The sequence below is a fragment of the Seriola lalandi genome, unplaced genomic scaffold, assembly GCF_002814215.2.
Source record: "Seriola lalandi dorsalis isolate HSWRI2012SDOR001 ecotype SW California unplaced genomic scaffold, Sedor1 jcf7180002054269, whole genome shotgun sequence".
NCBI classification, from domain to species: Eukaryota; Metazoa; Chordata; class Actinopteri; order Carangiformes; family Carangidae; genus Seriola; species Seriola lalandi.
Window position 1 is genome coordinate 267307 of NW_019524822.1, and position 20547 is coordinate 287853.

General features: G+C 40.6%; 1 protein-coding gene across 2 annotated transcripts; it reads left to right on the forward strand.

Moving 5' to 3' along the window:
• The first annotated feature begins 270 nt into the window (after window positions 1-270).
• On the forward strand, window positions 271-20133 carry LOC111654311 (carbohydrate sulfotransferase 11-like). Of its 2 annotated transcripts, none has more exons than XM_023405273.2 (4): window positions 271-813; window positions 13927-14003; window positions 16287-16451; window positions 16692-20133. In XM_023405273.2, exons 1-4 carry the CDS (start codon window positions 720-722, stop codon window positions 17373-17375), a joined length of 1020 nt encoding a protein of 339 aa, XP_023261041.1. In that variant the 5' UTR covers window positions 271-719; the 3' UTR covers window positions 17376-20133. The 2 variants fall into 2 exon arrangements, with proteins under 2 accessions (XP_023261041.1, XP_023261042.1); XM_023405274.2 differs by having other exon boundaries at window positions 16290-16451.
• Window positions 20134-20547: the final 414 nt, after the last annotated feature.

The window sequence follows — 20547 nt, forward strand, 5'->3', positions numbered from 1 at the left end:
TTTTTCACCATTAGGCCAAAATGGCCAAATGTTTTTTTCAAACACAAAAAGATGACATGTGTTGTTTGTACTATTCATTCTATACAAAACACCTGACAGCAGAGCAGAGTTCATGAGGAAAATCCGACTTTCTCAGACTAACTTCAATATGTTCGACATTACCTGAAGGCAGCACAACAGCCTCTGAAACGGGCAGAGGGCGCGAGAGGGGGGGTGGGTGTGACGTCATGGCACGGTGCCCCGTCCATATTTGGCGGAGAAGAAGTTTGTGTTGCTCCGACAAACTGTAGACACCACTGGTGTGGGTAACAACCTGAGCTAAAACGAAACAAAACAGTCTATTCATAACTTTTTAAAATTTGAATTGAGGCTTGTCATGTCTGTATAATATTATTTAATGTTTTATCTATGGTAACATTACCTAATCTGTCATCATTAAGTTAACGTTAATTTAAAAACGCGACAAAGACCACATCGAGCGTTTCTGGATTTATGACCCAGTCACGTTAGAATTAACGGCTAACGTAAACTGTTTCGTTCAATAGTCCGGCTAACGTTATAACTGGATGGGCTGTCGTTATTTTTCGTTTCCCCGCAATTGATTAATAGGCTCCTAATTCTTCGGAGAGTCTCGCATCCTCTGCTGGGTGGTCTCGTATGAACCGTGTCGAGGCAGCGACGAGGGGTCGGGGGCTCCGCCAGCCGAGCCGGGCTTCAGGATGAAGATGCCCAGAGGAGGACGCCTGTTCCTGGCGACGTGCCTCGGCTCGCTCTTCGTTCTTGTGCTTTACTTTCAGAGCATCACCAAGCCAGGTGAGAGCCACACATACTCACATGCACACACAGCCTTTTGAGGAAAAGAACTATATTAACCGTGCTGTAATTTTATTAAAATTATGACTTCATGTTTAAATACCACAGCAACACTGCTTTGGAATATAGTGCAGTGACCACAAAGAAAGTAAAACTATAGGATCCAATTTCACATCCAGATTATCTTATTTATAGTTGTAAGTGATAGACACCTTTTATCATGTGCTGATAACTGTTGTGAAAATATGTATAAAAATATATTGCTTTATATGAATATTAAAGGGCTAGCATACAATATGGAAGTAATATCTAGTAGGTCATATAGTCTAGTAGCCTTGCATTCACATTTAATGCAGCATTTAGGCTTTTAAATTGGGCCGTGTTCTTGCAAGGGTTGTGCATCTTTGGTAAACAATAATTTTGACACGGCAACACTGGCACACTTTTGTGTGTGAGTATGTGTGTGTGTGTGTGTGTGTGTGTGCATATAACAGAGGGCATGTGGACAGACATAAATAAATGTGAACGTATGTATGAATAAGCTCACTGTGAACAGTGGAATGTTTTGAAAACCCCCTCCCCGAGACCTCCTGCATTCCTCTGCTGTAACCCTCCTCTCCTCTCCTCGTCTTACCTCTCCTCTCCCTTTGTTTCCTGGGTTGAGCCCATTCTGAACATTGAAAGACAGATTGGCCCCCAGGGGACGGCAGAGTAGAGAAGTCAGAGCTCAGTCAAAGAGAAAGAGGTGATTGATTTGCTCTGACCATACATGCTGAAGAAAAGTGGTTCATAGGTCTAGAGAAGGAGGAAGAGCATTTGATAAAATTTTGGATGTGGTTGGTAAAGAAGAGAGAAGGAGGAGAATGGTGCAGAGAGGAGAAGCCAGTGTTCAGTTTTTGGTCATAGTTTGCCAAGAGGAACTTTATCGGTCAATACTGTTTTCTGTTGAAATGGAGAAGTTTTCAGATGAAGTCTGCACGGTATGCTCAGGATGACGTTTTGCAACAATGGTGAAACCGTTACTGTTAAGAACCGATTCAAAATTGTCAAAAAAAATCAGCATTGTATGCCTTAGAGCTTATCAATATCAATGCTAGCATGTTTTTTTGACATCCACGCGTTGCAAAACATTGACATCAAGCTAATCCGTCTATATTGCTGGAAACCTGCGACAAGAAAGAGCTATGTCATGAAGAAAGATGATGACAGTGCCAGAGTTTTATTGTCTGTGAGATGGTAAGAAAGATGCTAAAATTTCTTTCTATGCAACAAATTCCAGGAATACCACGTGTTTGGCACTGTACACATGAGTGCCACTGCTTCCTAACCAAGCCACGAGTCCGTTACTAGGAGCAAATTCTATATTATTAGCACATTAGTGCCACACATGCAGGCTTAACAGGTTTTCTTTCTGACTAATGAAAACAAATGCTGTACAAATATATTTTATAAGATGACAACGTGTTTCTACAGCTAGCTCTGAGGCTACAGAGAGCTAGCTCATACACTGTGTTCAGACTTGGAGATAAAACAGTTACGTTGAGACTGAAAACCTGTGTAGACCTTTTTCCTCACAGAAAATTGTTTAGGAATTGTTATGGGAATCGATAAAGAATCGGACCAATAAGCAAAATCAGCAATGGCATTGGTATCAATAAACACGCGTCACAGCGTGTACTGACACAGCAGATAGTGATTCAGAATGTGTAAAAAAGAAGGCATCATTACACCCACCATTTTCTCATGTCTCCAGTAGACACCCCATGATGCAACAGTACAAATCCACAGCAATAAATCACCTTTAAGACCATCGAACACTAAATACATGCAGAGCTGTCAGTGACAGAAAAAAACGTGTTGTCAAACCTACAAGTAACACACTTTAGCACACGCATTGATCCCCCCTTCACGAACTAGGTGCCTGACCTGTTTAGGCTTGTCTGCTGTACTACCCCACCAGTAGCCATGCAAGCCACATTGGAGAGGACTAATTCACAGGATGTCAACAAAGCACAAGGTGTCCGTAATTACTGTGTATCTAATTAGGCTTGGTTTGAGAACCAACGCAAAGTCTCTTGTTTAGTTCTGTATTTTCACAGCCTTTTCCATCCCTTTTCATTTCTCACTTCTGCTCTTGTTTCGATCTGACGGGAGCAGAGTGAAGTGAAACAAGATAGAAAGAACCAGCCATGTTTTACACTATGTGCTGTATATTTTATAACTTTAAATCATGAGGGAAATGTATGCCTAAGTGACAAAAATCCAATTTATTTTGTTATATTGTTTATTGCATTTTCAAAGACATTTCAATCGACACATTCATATTTGAGATCCAGATCAGTTTCTGTCAAAATCTCGTTAATAAGTTATATCCAGTATAAGGACTCTCTGCATATACATCAGTTAAAAGTTAAAAAGGACTTTTGAAAGAGGCCTTGAAGTTGAGACCTGACACCAACACCTGATACACTCATGTCAAGTCAGACGGTTTCCACTGACACACTTTTACGTAGGCCTGTTGGAAATATCTTGACCATGACATGATGTCACACGCCAAACTGCATGGTTAGTCAGACTGAGTGAGAGAGTCAAGAATACATTTCCTTTAGGTTTGAGACCCTTGGCGGTTTTTAAGTGTATTTATATAGTGTGTTCATGTGCCAGATTTTCATACAGTTGGGATAACTGCACCGCCGCGATCAGCCGGTGGGATTTAGCATGTATGTGCGAGTGCTTTTCATTCTCGAGGTGTCGGAGGTCTGACGTTCACCCAACCGTCAGAATATAGAGAGTGAGAAATGTGAGCTTTCTTCCAGTAACGTTCCTGATTGTTGGTGGAGAGGTGGGAGCCAGGTTGAGATTAAAGAGAAGAAAACAGCGCTGATGGTAATGGGCTTAACACTGGCCGGTGTTGTATTACTGTGGTACTGCGGTAACTGTCCCAGTCTTATGAATTACAAAATGATTATACACTGAAGTGAACAGCTGGTAGAGCTGCTAGTCCTCAGTTTGGGCTGTCCTCAGGGCTGTTCTGTCTCCACTTTTATTTATTTTATACACCAACAACTGTATCAGTCAGGATAAGGCAGATTCTAGATTTTTCTACCATGTGTGGACTATGTCCTAGTTTTCTCGTTGATTGATTTTGATTTACTTTTTGCTGTTTTTATTGTGCTTGTTTGTGCCTACACTTCAGATCGGTTCCTCTCATCGCAGGTGATGATTAACTTTAGTCATGTATGATAAAAGCTTCTTTTTTTTTTTTCTTCTACAAGTCAACTACATTGCAGGACTACTTTCCCATTGTTCATCTGTTCCTCTTCCCTCTTCTGATTTGTATTTTAAAACCTGCATGGAACACTGAGCCAAGGTCTCCATCACCAAAAGGGGATAAACACGTCCTACTGCTGAATAGATATCGTCCTGTACTCGTTAGATGAGCAGAGACATTGTAGATCTCATTTTTCCAATCCAGATCTCCCAAATTATGCCTGCGGTTTAATACCGGACACACAGCACAATGCATACAGTATTATTGTTGTGCTTCCATTGTCTGACTTCCTGTGCCAACACCCTGGGTTTGGCACTCAGGAAAAAATACGAGTCTTCAGCAGTGTGTTATTATAAACTCAGTTGTAAAATCACATCAGATTTATTATCAGTTAACTGTTGATTTATTTAGTTTTTTAAGTTAGTGAGATTCTCTCCTCTCAAATCAGTTTTTCAAGTTACCAAAATTCAAAGTAGGTGCTAGTGAGAAATATCAAACCCCTAATAAAAAGCAGCATCTGCACTGATCCTTGCCATCCTCATGCACTGCCATGTAGAGTGTAGAAGCATTGGACTTTTGAGACTTTCCATACTGGAATAAAATATTCTATTAAACTAGGGATATAATCTTGACCTGATTTTGTTTTATTTACCAAAGATAAAATACAAACTCTTGCCCCTCAAGCCAGTGTAAAAATGCTTTTGACCTACTGAGGAAATTTCCTTGACATGTGCTATTCCCAGTCAGCCTCTCTTATTAGATACATCGTAATTTGGACAAAAATAGAGATGCACACCCACTTTCTTTTTCCTCTCATTTACTTTTATGTGGTTGCGTTGACTCAGCAGTGCTGTGGCGCAGGATCATTGTGTGCGTTGTTTGAGTGTATGGACGCGTTACTGTGCCAAGTAACTCTGCTCTGTGGAAGGGTGGTGCACAGTGTGTGTACTTGTCAAAGATGGAGTAAACCTGTCAGGATTTCCAAGATAAAGTTGAGATCTACTCTCATGTTGTAATGGTGCTAATTTGGCAGGTTGTAAGCCTTGCCGTTTGACACAGGAAACCATTTTCTATCGTCACCCTCAGCACCAAAACCAGGGATTTGAACTTTGAAACAGCTTTTCTAAAAACGGAACATTATAACATGATAAAAACAGGAGAGATAGTACAAATTAAGAAATGAATATGTCGATCTTTTGGCTGATTTAATCAACCCGCAGACTGAATAATTAGATATACTTGAAATTGTTAAAATAAGATTTTATGATATCACATAGCTGTATAATTATATCTCCATACACGACTCTTGGTGTGTGTTTTTTCCATGTGGCCGACCTGTTGCTGCTCTTGCCTCTGCCACCCCATATTAGGGATGGGTATTTTCAGTAATTTCAATATTTGAGTACTCATTACCTTATGAACGAGTACTTGATTACTTGTAAATTATATATATGTACAAATATATTTTTACCATAAAAGAAATACGGGAGGTCCGTGTCCGACTGGAAACACAAGCGGAACCAATTTTGTTTCCAGTCAGACATGGACCTCCCCGACCAAGCCTACTGTTTGCTTGTCGGAGAACATTACTGTCTAATACTTTCACATTTATGTAAATAAATAACCAACAATGGAAACCAAGTGCAATGTCAAATTCATAATTGAACAACAGATATTTATTGTGTTCTGTAATGTATTGCTTCAGAGCTAACTCCCAATCAACACCCTAAATCATAAATTCAAAGTTAATTTATTATTTATTTTGACAAAACATTTATTTTAAACTTAAATTACTTGGAAAAAACAAAATAACATCACACGATGATGAGCCGTCACGGCCGCCATGGGGCCCGTAACGCCGACCGAGTTGAACTATTGCAGCCAAAAACAGTGAAACGCTAATCGAGTAATGACGCCAACAACCCTCCCCTGGAACAACACATAGAGCAGGGATGGGTACGAGTACTGTTGTTGTTTACTGTGTCTGTCTTCCTCCTCCTCTTTCTTTCCTTTGTGTTTGACATCAGACTAGTTCACTGTCAGTCAAGAAACCATTACATCTCCAGTACCTCCCACATCTATGGCACCCTTGTACCCTGGCTCTCTGAATTTTGGCATCGACTTGATGCTGAGGTTGGGATTCTTGTGACATCCCCAATATGAAATGGTTTGTTTTTTATCATGGCATGGAATTCAAACTGAACTGTGGCCCTTGAGCACAAGCAGGACTTGAATGTGTCTGGGTATTGCCCTTGGCAAAAATAATTATTTCTGAACCATGAACATTGTCTGTGTTCATGGTGCTGTTTGTTCTACATTCACCCTCTCTGACTTTTCCACTTCACTTGCTGGGTAGCTGTACACAACTTCACATGCTAGAGGGTGGGAAAACTCTCTCTCTCTCGCTCTCTCCTCTCTCTCTCCCCCAATTATGGGAGACAAAAGCGAATTGTCTAATCAACAAGCCAAACTGCCCGCAGGCACACTTTATAGCAGTGGTTCTGCTTTACACTGTGCCACTCTTTTAAGTCTTGAGCGCTCCGTCACAGCTGTTGTCACACATAATGATCAAATCTGAGTTGAGTTAAGAAAATAAGCTTCCACAGATGACTGGCAGGTTTTTGAAGATTGTTTTGCCAGACATCACAGATGCTCTTCACTCTCCTCTCTCAGCTGGCTCCTGTGACAGTGATGGATTCCACCTCACGACTCTAAACAGAGGCAACATCAAGGCCTGCTCTGATGTGTCTTTCTCACACACACACACACACACACACACACACACAGAGTCTGTCCACAATTCACAGTGTTCATTTTTTACCTATTGTAGGCACACAAACACATACTGTAATCTGTCGTTGAACACATGTATTTACCCACAAACACACTTGCTCACCCCAATACATGCCTATTCATACGCAGTATAATCCTATAATTGAACACATCAGTTCTATTTCATGCACACTGCCATTTATCATCTGACATTGACATCAATGCAGCTGTTGTGAAACAAACAAAAAATGTTGCGATGCCTTCAAGGTCCCCACAATGCCGGCAGCTCTCTAGATCACGCTGTACACCACATGCTACGCCAGCTGGCTATTTATCCTGCCTCATTCTGTGGGGTCCATGTCTAAAAGTCTATTTGTTAATATCATCTTTGTCTTGTAAATCAAACAAATAGAATCTAAGTCTGCAGGAAAAAGTCGGATAGTTAGATGGTAATGGAAAGAGCTGTGGTATCAAGACCTCTGCGGTGTGGTGATAGGTTGGCAATAACTCCATGTGGCCAAAAGGTTGATGAGACACTCCCAAACAGGGCTAGTGTCCAACACAAAACACACTGGTGATGTAGTGTATATTGGTAATTGGTTGAAAACAGAAGGTTACCTCCCCTCAAGCATCACCATACAATAAAGCATGCAGAGTGCAAGCACGAACATTATCAGCAGCATGACAACTGGGAATGAGTAGCAAGGCAAAAGACATAGTACCAGTAGGTGCTGTCAAGAACTGATGAACCTATCTGACCCAACGAGCTGATAAGAGCTGTAAACATGTTACCTTGCAGAATATATATGGATTTAGATTGAAGATGGTAATTTATTTCTGTATAATTGAATTGTTTAAATGGATTTTATGTTTGTAGCTCACACAATCAGTCTTCAGCTTCTGACTCTGCTACTATAAATTTTAATCTTAAAGGAATCAGGGAAATAGTTTTTTAAGATTGCAGAACACACGGTTAGGAAAGAGGAAGCAGATAAGAAAAAACGGCTATAAAATAGTTGAAATAATAAATACGCAGTTTCTAAGAAAAATGGAGCATACAAAAAACATTCACTTGGACTCAGAGGTGAACTGATAAGAATTTGGTACTCAAAGGTCAAAGGTTAACTTCACTGTGACATCATACTGTTCTGCAAAAACACTTCCGACCGTTACTCAACGCTATAACTCAGGAAAGGGAGATTGTGACCAAATTTCATGCAACTTGATTGAACCATGAGGCGGTAATTTTAGTTTGAAGTGAGAAATTAGCTGGTTGATGTAGTAATTACTCCAGTTACAGGTGTATTTCTGTTGCATTTTTCCATTTTAAAGAATTGTGCAAGGGAACATAAGGAAGACACGGATAAGAGCGGGTAATGAGTAAAAAGGAAGTGCCTGCCCCATTACAAAGGATATCACTGATCGTAAAGTCACCCCATCCTTTTGGCTTAATTACCACCATCTGCAGCTCTCATGTGGATGTTATGACACTTTTAAATCAAACTACACTCAGTACTCTTAACACAAAAAGTCTGGCGGCCTTTTACTTCCTGTATCCCCATCATCCCTTCCTGCTTTCCATTGTTTTCATTTGTGACATCTTAATTTCTCTTTCAGTCACTTTAAGTTATTTTATGAAACAGACTTGTACCCACCTCAATCAAAGCAAATTACATTGCGGTTTTTGTTTCAGCTCATGGAAACTTCCATCATGTGGCCCTTTATAAAGATAGGGCTTCCTTTTATGTGCAATTAAGTACAGTTTTACTTCTTTGTGTAAATATTTACAATATTGATGCCTCAGGATCCTCTCTGCTGATTATCATGGTCACAGAGGGGAAGAGGTTTTTCAAAAAAGAGAAGATCATTTCACGGCACAGATTTGTCTTGATAAGAAAAGAAAAAAAACATCAACAGTTAAAAAGTTAGGATGTACTGGGCCCACACAGTGAAGGCATTTTAGTTAACTTCTTAACAAACGTGGTCCCTGTCTTTCTGTGAGCTGATACGTCACAAGATAGTGCTGTCTGTTTATAAAGATCCAGACCAGTATATAGACTTAATGGAACTTTGTTTGTCTTGGAATATAACATCAGCACAGCTTGACGTGCTTTGCAGACTGTTAAACCAGTGAGATCCAGGTTCAAAATGGGCCTGTTTGTGTGTGTAGTAAGACCTGGGCCTCTTCTGCTCTTCAACTGTCAGTGTTGTGTCACTTCCTGTGTCTGAGAGGAAGTTGTGGTTTTCTGGTGAATGTGATAGAACACACGACACAGAAAAAGATGTGGTTTGTGATTATCAGAAGAGGAGTAGTCATGTGCTTTTCATTTTGACAGAGAAAAACACTGACAGAGTGGGTGCAGGTAAAAGCTTTGGTGCATTATAACGATCAGAAAATCATTCCTGAGTTAAACCTTTTATCCACAACAGAAGAAAGCACTGCTAATGGAAGAGAAACTCTAGGCTGGTTGATGTCTTACAGGACCAATGGACATAGACTCTATAAACTTTACTATAAACTCCAGCTAACTCATTCTACTGATCTTTTTCTCTTGAAGTTTTAGAGTGACAGATCTACAAATCAAGTAGCATGTCAGAAAGAAATACTATCTGTTCAGAACAAGGACGCCATCTTCCCCTCAACAAGCTTACACATTCACACCCATGTATACTCACACAGATAACAAATGGTCTCGTGTGCAGATGATTCTGATTATGATACCAGCCGAGCATCTAGGCACATTGGGGATTTTTAATATTTACTATAGTGTAACTAGGCAGCATGCTAACAGTTGGTAATTAACACTATTTGGTGCCAGTTAACCGAATACATCTCGTGGCATTTCACTGGATAAGTGTTATCTTGGACCCTCTGGTGGTGGTATAGGAAAAGTCAGGGATCATAAACGTCAGTAGGTTTCAGGCTCTGGGGATCATGAATCCTTCGTGTTTGTACAAAATGTAATGGCAGTCCATCTAAAAGTTGACATATTTCAGTTTGGACCAACATGGTGGATTACCAACCTGATGGACCATCATCGCCATCTCACAGCCTTTTCGAAAGTAAAACAATGTTCCCAAATTGTCAGCATGAGCATGATGAAAACTTCAGTTAGAAATCTAACAGAGTACCTTCAGTTAATGGGCAGGAGCCTGGGTACAAAAGCTTCAAGTCTTTGCAGTGGAGTCACGTTGTGATTTTTGTGACAAAACCAGTGTAGTTCAGTTTTTAGCCATTAGCTAATTGTTGGCATGTTACCTATACCTTACCTTTACAGGGCAGATACAAACAGAATGTGACTTATTAAATGGTGTATTGTCTGAAACCACTCAATCTTTTCAGACCTTTTTAAACGAGTTACAGCACTTCCAGGTTTTAGGACTTTAGCTCTGTATTTGACTGTTCCTGTCTTCCCCTCATATCAGAATGGACGAAATGTTTCCTCTCTGTCATGTCGTGTTTATACTTGAAAACACAATAAACCGTTAATATGAGTATAGCCTCCAAAAGTGTCTCCTGACCTACTTTCCAGCTTCCTAAGGAAGCGTCCTGAGTTTGCTTAAGGCTTTGCTGCTTAGGATGTGAACGGCAGTGCTGTTGACTAAGAGATTAGACACCTCATTCATTATATTCAGTGGTACCTGGGACTTCGACAGTCTGATTTCTGTGTATGATGAGCTTTTATGTTTCTGATGTCTGGGATGTCAGTGTGCAGCTTCTGTGACCTCTTCATCATTTCATCCAAACAGCAATTGTCTGGATTGTAACAAACTCTTTCATCACCATTTTTATGAATGTATACTTTATCATATTCATAAAATAGCACATAGAGGTGAGATGTAACTGTATGTGTGCTCTGTATCCACACATGGCTGAAGGTGTGGATTTTGTACGTATCAAGTAGAGCTTTTCAGCAGGGTCCAGCAGGACTTAGATGCCTATCTCTGTGTGTTGAGATGATGTGGCACAGATTCACCCAGAGGAAGTTTAGGATTTTTGGTGATTCATGTGAGCTCACGCAGAGGAGGGACAGATAGAGGCTGTATCACGGCACTCTCAGACTCACTGTCTATCTCAGATCTTCTTTCACTACATGTTTTATTGCATTTGCTGACTCACCAGCTCTGTAATTGTTCTCCTTTCTTTTTGGTTTCTTCTTCAAAATAGCAAGAAGCCGTTATGATTTAGAGCATGATACTAAAGTGTCAAACTGACACAGAGATTTATTATATTTCTGTGCCATTTCAAAAGTGAAACTTTCATTTCATGTACTTGATGCCACCTCAGCAGGAAGAGAAACAGTAGGAGACAAACAGCCTCTGTCTCCATCAGGATTCCATAGAATAACCCTTCACATATGCTTTCCATATGATGGTATGGAGGCTTTCTTTCAAGTCGTTTCCCTCATGCAAATCCCTACACAAAGCATGTTCCCCATCTTGCTGCACCGCTTTCTCACCTCAGCTTGGTGTAAGATGCAAAGCGATCCTAGGCAGGGCCTGACACTTTAGGAGCACATAAAGAACTTAAAGGTGTGGAATGAAAATTTATCAAAAAATGTGTTTTTCTTCAAGGAAAAAAAAAAGGTACACAAGGAGACATTTAGAAGCAAAATGATTCAATTCATTTGAATACAAAATGTACACTAGGTTTTTAATTACTTCTTATTTCTTACAGTGTTTCCCACAGGTGTAGAATTTACTTGTGGTGGTGGGTGGTGCGGCATGTGACCAATGTGCATGTGTGTGAGACTCATGCAGTTTAGAGGGGGAGAGTGTAACCCAGGTTATTTTCTGTAGCTACGATTTACAGATGTCCAATTTCCTGTTACCTTAGCGCCATCGGATGCTACAATTTATTGATGCTCCAGAAATGGCTCACATGCAGGCTGTTGGTAGATGATAGGAGGGCGGCTGTTCGTAGAGAAGCTTCTTCTCGGTTACTGCAGCGTACGCAACTGAGACAGTGTGTGGCCATGAGCTTGAAAAGGGTGAAATAAGAAGTTCAAATGTAAGATTTACCTAACTTGAAACTGATTGATTATGTATAGAAAACTCAGTTTAAACTGATTTTAAACTGTATAAAACAACATGAATGGTATGAACACCTCAGGAATAAAGTAGTTCTTCTCAGTTCTTAATGCCATAAAAGTCTGTTCAGTCTGTTTAGACACAAAACATATTACTGGTCCAGCAGCTTGAGCTCAACCAACGGTCCACAGCAGACTTGGGGACCCTTTGCACTGAGTGGATCACATGATTTTCTTTTTCAACAGACAACATTGATGTTGTGTTATCAACTTTTTGTTGAAAAGAGAAAAAAAAAAAAAAAAGTAGAGGCTGCTCGGGCTGAATTTTGTGATACCCATACGTGCTCATTTACAGTTTTCACACATTTACTTTTAGTGAAACGCCTGCGCTTGTCGAGCCCTGCTACGCATTGTTTAGCCACATGTGCAAAACAATTCACTGCTCTTCCGTAGTACCATTAGCTGCAGACACCAACACTGACTGTCATCAGGCCCGGAGGGGAGGGGGATGGGAATGGGTGGAAATGGGGTGGAAGGAGAAGACAGATGTGTTTATAAAAAAAGACTGGAGGAGGTGGAGGAGGGAGGAGAGATGATGATGACAAAATCTCCATCTAGATATTGTAACTTCTTCAAACTGGCAGAGCCTCCAACAGGTACATCATTACACATACAAGCAAGCTTTGTTCAAACCCACAGCTTATCAGTGAGGCGTAGTTATAGTTGTTGGTACTGTTATGTTAGGAAATTGGCAGCGGGTTGTCTCCAAATCTGTTTTGTTTTGTACTGAGTTCTACAGTTAATTTGCTATGGATAGATCCATTTCCTCAAATCAAGAGTCCAAATAAAAAATAAAAACTGATTAAGAAAATAGTTGCAGTGAGATCAAAGAGAGACTAAAAGGAGGAGAAGTGTAACATATGTAAGGGTTACTGAGAGAGTTTGGAAGGAACACACTGTTCTTATTAGGGTTGGACCAGTGGACAATGCCATCGTCCCGCTGCCTGGTCCACACTGATAGCATGGAGCACCCAGCCACATGTTCCAGTGTCTCTGCCGCAATGTAGAAAAATGTGTTTATAACATATTTCTTATTTCTCACTTATTTGTGGGGATTTCCCCGGGGATCAGCCATAGAACTGATATATGTAAATGCATATTTTGAGTGTCAGTCAGAGAGCTCAAAAACTATGGACTTGTTTATTTTAGTTACTATAGGTCATTGTGCTTGAAATATAAGCTAAAAAACAGCTTATTTGAGTATGTTTTAATTTAGACGCAAATATAAAACTTATTTTTAAATTCACCTGGTTTGCGCCTGCCTTAGTAAATTAAATAAAAATAAAGTCTTTATTATATATTTGTGTCGCAAAACTGAGGATTGAAATCTACCTACAGAGCGAACTCTCCTGTCTGTTATTCACCCTTTTTCACCATGTTTCGCTCTGCACATTTAACCTCAACTCCTCCCTGTCATCGTCCATTGCAATGTAGACATCATCATATGCCATTTCGGTAGTCACTGCCCAAACCTAGTACCTATGAAATCTATAAATGGAAAGTTGGAGGATTTTTTTTATAAGAAGGAATCACGTCATGACAAAAGCAAACCAGAGGAGGGTTGGAAAGTTGGCTCTGCCTGACCTTCCTTAAAATTCTATTTGGAGGTCTTTACAGTGTAATTCAAACCTCTGTGTGAATATATAATACATTGTAAAAAGGTTTTTCTCATTTGTGACCTACATAAAGGCTTATGTAAACTAACAATAATGTGATCCAACTTAAATCAGTGGTGACAAAGCCAACAAAGACCTCGCAGTGAAAATTCACCAGACGTGTTCCCTTGTTGACATAAAAACCCACAACATGTAACAGATTTACTGTGGTGTTAGTCCTTTCACATAAATCCTGTCAAATGAACTGGAGCAGGAGTTCATAAAGTTATCACAGAAACACACGTCGTCTGTTAAAACGGTCTTCGTTTGCTTCACAGCTCATCCAGAGTAATGTGGATTTTAATCTCCCCCTGTCTCACTGTAGAATATGGTGTGAAGACTGGCAGCAGACCAGGGAAAATCAGGAGAAGTCCGCTGCAGACCCTCTACAATGGAGACCAGGTGAGAGCGCAAATGCACACAACTTTGTAATGATTGAATAATTACTGATAACACAACACCACACAACCCCTGAAAAACATTCTTATTTTCACTCAATGGGTCTTTTGTGTACCAGAATGATTTTCATTTTTGATGTTTGGCTACCTAATGCAGACATCTGCTGCTGCACTGAATGGGTTTGTCCACTTCAAAACCATATTTACTTAAAGATAAAGCTTAAAATTTTGGAAAATAGGCTTATTTGCATTCTGACCAAGAGGTAGATACTCCCTCTCATATCTGTAGCTTCTCAGTGTGAAGCTACAGCCAGCAGCTTAGCCTACCAGCAGCTCTAAAGCTCACTTATTCGCACACTATATCATGTTTATATACACTGTGTAGTGTTAAAGTCTTTGCCAGGAAGTCTTTACAGATGTTAAACTCAAATATATTACTTTTCCTGTGGAACAGTTATTGACATTGAAAGGGGAAAAAGTTACTATTCCCAGATTTCTCTGGAAATCATTGTATGGCAGTTTTGGCATCTCAGTGCATGTCTCCGCTGTAGGACACAGTAACCTCAACACTGATCATCTGATGATGCTTATTGTCACATACAGTGTGTGGCTGATTAGATATGATTTGTAGAATTGATTCAAAGCCACTGAGGTCACATTGCAGCCTGTCATGTGGCATACAGTGCAGTGAAGTGATTGCATTTCAAACACATACGGTAACAAGCTGCCCTGCACTATAAACAAGTCAAGTCAGCAGTGATACCACTGGTTTGTTTTTCTAACTTTAATTATATGTAAGTTTTAGCTTTTAATATATAGCCAACGTTAGCATTAACAGCTGTTTACTTACCAGTCTCGAAGAAACTTTGCGATTTCAGTATCAAACTTCATTCCTTCACTCGCCAAGAGCTGTCTCTAGCTGTGGACCCGTTACCGCAATAATCTCCAAGTCAAATCTGGACCTGCCCCAACCTATTAATATAAATCCCACGACCCGACCCGTGATTAAACATGGGCTACAGTGCAGAGGGCTGCAACTATGTTTAGACCTCTGTCAGTCACATACATCACTTTGTATTTACCTAGTGCTTACATGATGACTGGTCTGTTTGCTTTATGCGCTGTCCCTTTCAGACGTGCGCTCGCTCAGTCAGCTCCCGCTTGTTGCTGATATGATGCAAAGTGACACAAAGATAACCGATCATCTGTCCACATGTCCAAAGTAACTTCCCTGTTGCTATCAGTCAACGGTTTCCTCTGTTCCCCCTCGGGCACTGATGACAATCAAGTCCTGTACACTTTCACTGACACCATCACCACACACAGTTTCAAACGATTTAATGTCCCAACATGCAAATTTGACCACTAACTGGGTCATGGAACTTCTTGTCATCCTGTTGGCGGTTTGAGAGTTTTAGAAGAATGTCGCATCACCTGTACTCCTGCAACTGTCAGTGTGTTTCCTCAGTAACAGTGTGCCTAGCTTACAGCTATCAAAAGCTAATACCTTATGGCACTTTTTACAAGCAGCGAAGTCAATGACAGCGTTATTCTCACAGTTTCTGATCACACCAAATTTTTCCCATATGTTCGACTTGGCCTGCGACGATGTATTGACCACATTTTGATATTTACCACTGGCTATTTTTGCCTTTATGCCATCCATCTTGATGTTAGCTAGCTAGCAGCTATCCTACATCGCTGTAGGCATCCCATTATTTGGCTGAATGTGAATCTACGATGATGATAATATTAAATGATTTAGATGCAGTGAAAACAGTTTTTTGTTCTCACCCGCTGCCCGTCTGTATTTAGTTCACTTTTATGTAAATATATTTATTACTCACTACACAACTTTTTTTTTCTTCCTCTACTGAAGTGCTGCTAAAAGGACGTATCATGACTTCCTGTGTTGTAAATGCAACGATGACTGAAGCTCTTGACAAGTGACAATAACCTCCACCTCCTCCCAGCAAGAAACCATGTGTGGCGGCAGAGAAAACTGACAAATAGCTCTTTTAATAAGGACCATACTAAGTGTACTGCCTTTGAGTCAGCCATAAACTTTATAAAATATTACAGTATGCAGTTTTTGTGAACTGCTTCAAGATATTGATGAAATCCACTTGTCTCAAAATATAAAAATTGTGTAAAACTCTGAGTCTTCCTCTGGACAGAAAAGTGGCACTGCAGCAGTTTTTAAGAGGTGTTTCTGTTTGTGCTTCTTCCTCCCTCAATGGCCTGTTTGCTCCCTCTGTCATCCGTACTACATCGTCCTCATCACAAGCAGCTGGATCTGTTGGCAGCTCAGAGGTCCCTCCAAGGCCGCAGGGAGCTGTTGGAGCAGGCGTGTCTGAGCCACACGAGGAAGCGCCGGGTGCTTTCGCCTGAGGATCTCAAACACCTCATTGTGGATGATAAACACAGCCTTATTTACTGCTATGTACCCAAGGTTGGTAACCATTACTTTAAGTTAGTGCAGCTGAAATTCTAGAGGTTTTCAGACTCTTCAGAGTTCGTCTTGCAGGGAGGGTTGAAGGGGGTAGGAGAGAGAGATGTGAGTGGCTTTAAAAAGATAAATACAGTTATTTGTTATTGTACTTTGACCACTGATTTGGCCCTCTAAGTATTTCTATGCACAAATGTGTATTTTCGCTTTTAAGAAAATCTTCCTCCCTTTTATGACTTCCAGGTAGCCTGCACCAACTGGAAGCGTGTCCTCATGGTCCTCACCAGTGACGGCCGTTACACCGACCCCCTTGCCATCCCTGCCAACGAGGCGCATGTAGCCGGTAACCTCCGCACACTCTCCGAGTTCTCCGTCCCCGAGATAAACCAGCGCCTTCGCAGCTACCTCAAGTTCATCTTTGTGCGGGACCCCTTCGAGCGCCTGGTATCGGCCTACAGGAACAAGTTCACACGCCGCTACAACACGGCTTTCCACAAGCGCTACGGAACCAAGATCATCCGCCGGCACCGGCTCAACCCGGAGCCTGAAGCGCTGGAGAAAGGGAATAACGTTTCTTTCCAAGAGTTTGTCCAGTATCTTGTGGATCCTCGGACCCAGCGGGAGGAACCTTTGAATGAGCACTGGGAGCGGGTGCACACCCTCTGCCACCCCTGTCTGATCCACTACGATGTGGTGGGGAAGTATGAGACTCTGGAGCCGGACGCTCAGGCTGTGCTCAGTTTGGCCGGAGTGGAGGGGACGCTTAAATTTCCGACGTCTGGTAAAAGCACCAGAACTGATGGCAACATGGCAGCAGGCTTCTTTAAGCACATCAGTCCTTTCTACCAGAAGAAACTGTTCAACCTGTATCGAATGGACTTCCTACTCTTCAACTACTCCACACCAGAGTATCTCAGGACTCGATGAGAGGCGGAGAGACAACGACTGGCGTCAGTGCCGTGACTGGATCGGTTTTGATATCTTTCCTTTCACATCCCATTCATATTTTTTCAGCAATGACTATTTTGCACTTTTCGGTTGCCACAGACGATTTTCACCCCTGCGTCGGGTGTTCCATCACAGGCACAGACTTGTCACTACTACTCTCAAGCAGAAACTGAAGGCTGTAGAGAATGATTTGATTTTCTGGTTTCATGTGAATGGAACTTTCTAAGTGGAACCAAATTTCTTCCAGAGAAGGAAAAGACTGACAGTTTGTGCTGTAATCTACCAAAAATATGTCACATTTGTAGATTTTCTGCCAAGTGTGAAAAGTTTTAATTGGGAGGAACCTTTGAATGTTTTAATGTTAAGCAGAATAGACAAATTGTTTGCTTTAGGTTCACTTAGAAATCAGTATTTATTTTTGCCATTTCTCGCCTAGAAATTTGTCAAATTGAGCAAACCTTTCTTTGACTCCTTACATGTGGTCGTCGAGTTGGTGTAACGTGCCTTACCAGCCTTCCTGCCGTGCCCACTACAATAACAGTTTTCCCATGGCTTTGGTTTTTTCTGAGCCATAACTTAAAGTCGCACTTGAGGAGCAGGTTCTCCTCTGGCGTGGGTAAACAGGTGAACATGCTGACTGTGAAACTGAGCGCAGCGGATTATTTCAAAGCACCTACAGCACAGTATCTCTGGAAGGCCTTTATTTATGTATGTCAGAGCATAAAGTATTTATTATGGAAGTGTGCAGATTTGGGCTCATGATGTTGTTAAGATTAATTTTATATGAAAGAATAAGGGTTTCAACTTTAACTTGCATGGAAAGTTACTTGCTGTTTTGGCTTTTGCACATATACTGATGCCAAATAGAAATCTCTTCTGAGCAACTCTGTGCTTATCATATCACAGTTTTCTTTTTTTTTTTTTGTAACTTTTCTGATCAGACCCGATCTGAAAAACTACATCCAGGTCTTATCTTGCTCGTCTCTGCACTCGTTGACTCCGTCTTTAAATTTGTATATGAGAATTATTTCCAGGGAAACCTGCAGTCACTCCTCAGTTTCAGTAAAAGCTTATTGCCATCGCTTCTCTATCGCTGTCTGTATTTAGCTCTGGGCAGGTAGGCTGAACAAACAACCACATAGCTGTGGTCGGGGCTGGGTGCAGCACCAGCACTACTGCCGCTCAGAGCTCCCCTTGTTAGGGTGACAGCAGGCACACGAGGGGTTAATCCACCTCCAGTCATCTCCACTGCACTGAACGGCCTTGTTCAGCAGTGTCAGTGAATTTAAGCTAAAAGTACAGAGGTTAATGTAGGAAACTGTTTAATAAATGAGCTGCAGAAATGTCAGTTTTAACAAATGGCTTCATAGAGTTTGAAATTTTTAAAGAGAAATTCCAGTTTTTACACATCAAAGTCTGTTAGCAGGTGTTGTGAGAAAAGTTATATAAAGCCTTTTGTCGCTCAATGCCACATTAGCCGCTACCAGTATAACATACCTGAATCTCAGATCAAAGTATCAGTGGTTGAGTTGCATTGTGGGTAATGTAGGTGCCAAGGTTTGACTAGGAGTAGAATAAAAAAAAAAGAAAAAAAAAAGTGATATCACAGACTCTTTTTTTAACTGTTCATGAGCTCGTCAGTGTTCTTGAAACTAGAAGTAAAATCATCCAATAGGTTTACATCATATAAACTTATACAGTCAAATCTGCCAGGCAGTTTGTAAAACCAATGTTTAAAAAACTTTGTGTAGTTAATTTTAACTACACTGTCTCTAATTACTACAACAAATCTAACCTGGATGAATTGGACCTGTCATGTCTTTGTTTATCGGGTCATTCCTGAGAAACAAGAATTTCACCTCAAACAAAAAAAAAGTCAACTTCTCCATTTAAGTAGACACGTCCCACAGGACGGATATTAGTTGCAGTTTTGCTCAAAAAAAAATTATCCTAGTGCATGTCAAGACAACTTGGCACCGAAGTGGCAGGAAACAGCTTAGACTCTTTATCTTCCAGATTTTTTAAATAAAATATTTCATTTTTTGTTAGACAGGTCAGCGCAGGCCAATTCTAGAAACATTATGTTTTTCTTGCTTTGAAAGGTGCAATATCTGTGTGTATCTGAGTGTGGGTAATGTGTTAAAAGTTTTGTGTTTTTATAAGTGACTTCCTGTTTTTATTCTAGCCTTAAATTTTGTGCCATCGAGTTTATGCCACTTTTTTTATTTTTCTGTTGGCTATGATTGCATGATTGCCATGGATTACAGGGTTTTCATTTTTAATGCTCTCCTTTGTAGCAGTGTGTGATTTAAGCCATAATTTGCAAGAAGCTGCAACTTGCCAAAAACCGATCACACCCTTAATGTTTTTTTTCTTCCTACTGGCTCAATGACATGCTGCACAAAATATATGTTTTACCTTTTAATTTCCTTTTTTTTTTTTTTTATCCTGGAAAATACAGAATACAAATAACAAGTAGCTTGTTCTTTCACAGAGACTACACATGCTGTATTTCCATCTCAAATACCCAGACGCTGCTGTGTATGAGCACAGCTAGACAGACATTTTCTGTAGAGATGTTCCTTTAGTCAGATTGGTGACATGGTGAGTCACTGTGAACCCAGCACAATCTGAGAGGATCTCAAGTACCAGTTTACTTGTGCCACGAAGCTGTGAATGTGATGATTGACTGTCTGGTTACGTTGAAGTTTCAACAAATACAGTTTGTTAACAGCAACACACTGTGTGTGTCGTCTTATATTGTTTCCCTTTACAAACACATATGTTAAACTCATGATAGTAGTTATAAAGATATTCTCTCAAAGGTTTTTTTTTCCTCTGCTGATGGTAGAGGAAGATTTCCACTGAGTTATACTGGACAAAGATGACCTTTTACTATCCTCAGTGCAATATTTATGGTTGCCTGCAGTGCTGAATGAACAAGCCAGGAGTATTTAAAAAGGAGCTATTTGTAAGTTTTGCTAATGCTACACAGCTAACCTTAGCATTAACAGCTGTTTACTTACCAGTCTAGAAAAAATGCTGCGAGTTCTGCATCAAACTTAATTCCTTTTATCACCGATGATGTAGCTCTGCTCAGAAACATATTATAACCTCTTGTCTTGTAAATGCAACGATGGCTCTTGTCACT

Bases quoted from the DNA above. Each gene is read 5' to 3' on its own strand.
- LOC111654311 (XM_023405273.2), top strand. From the start codon at position 720: ATGAAGATGCCCAGAGGAGGACGCCTGTTCCTGGCGACGTGCCTCGGC. The intron at 814-13,926 runs GTGAGAGCCACA...GTCTCACTGTAG, and splicing joins TCAGAGCATCACCAAGCCAG to AATATGGTGTGAAGACTGGC. The intron at 14,004-16,286 runs GTGAGAGCGCAA...CCTCATCACAAG, and splicing joins CCCTCTACAATGGAGACCAG to CAGCTGGATCTGTTGGCAGC.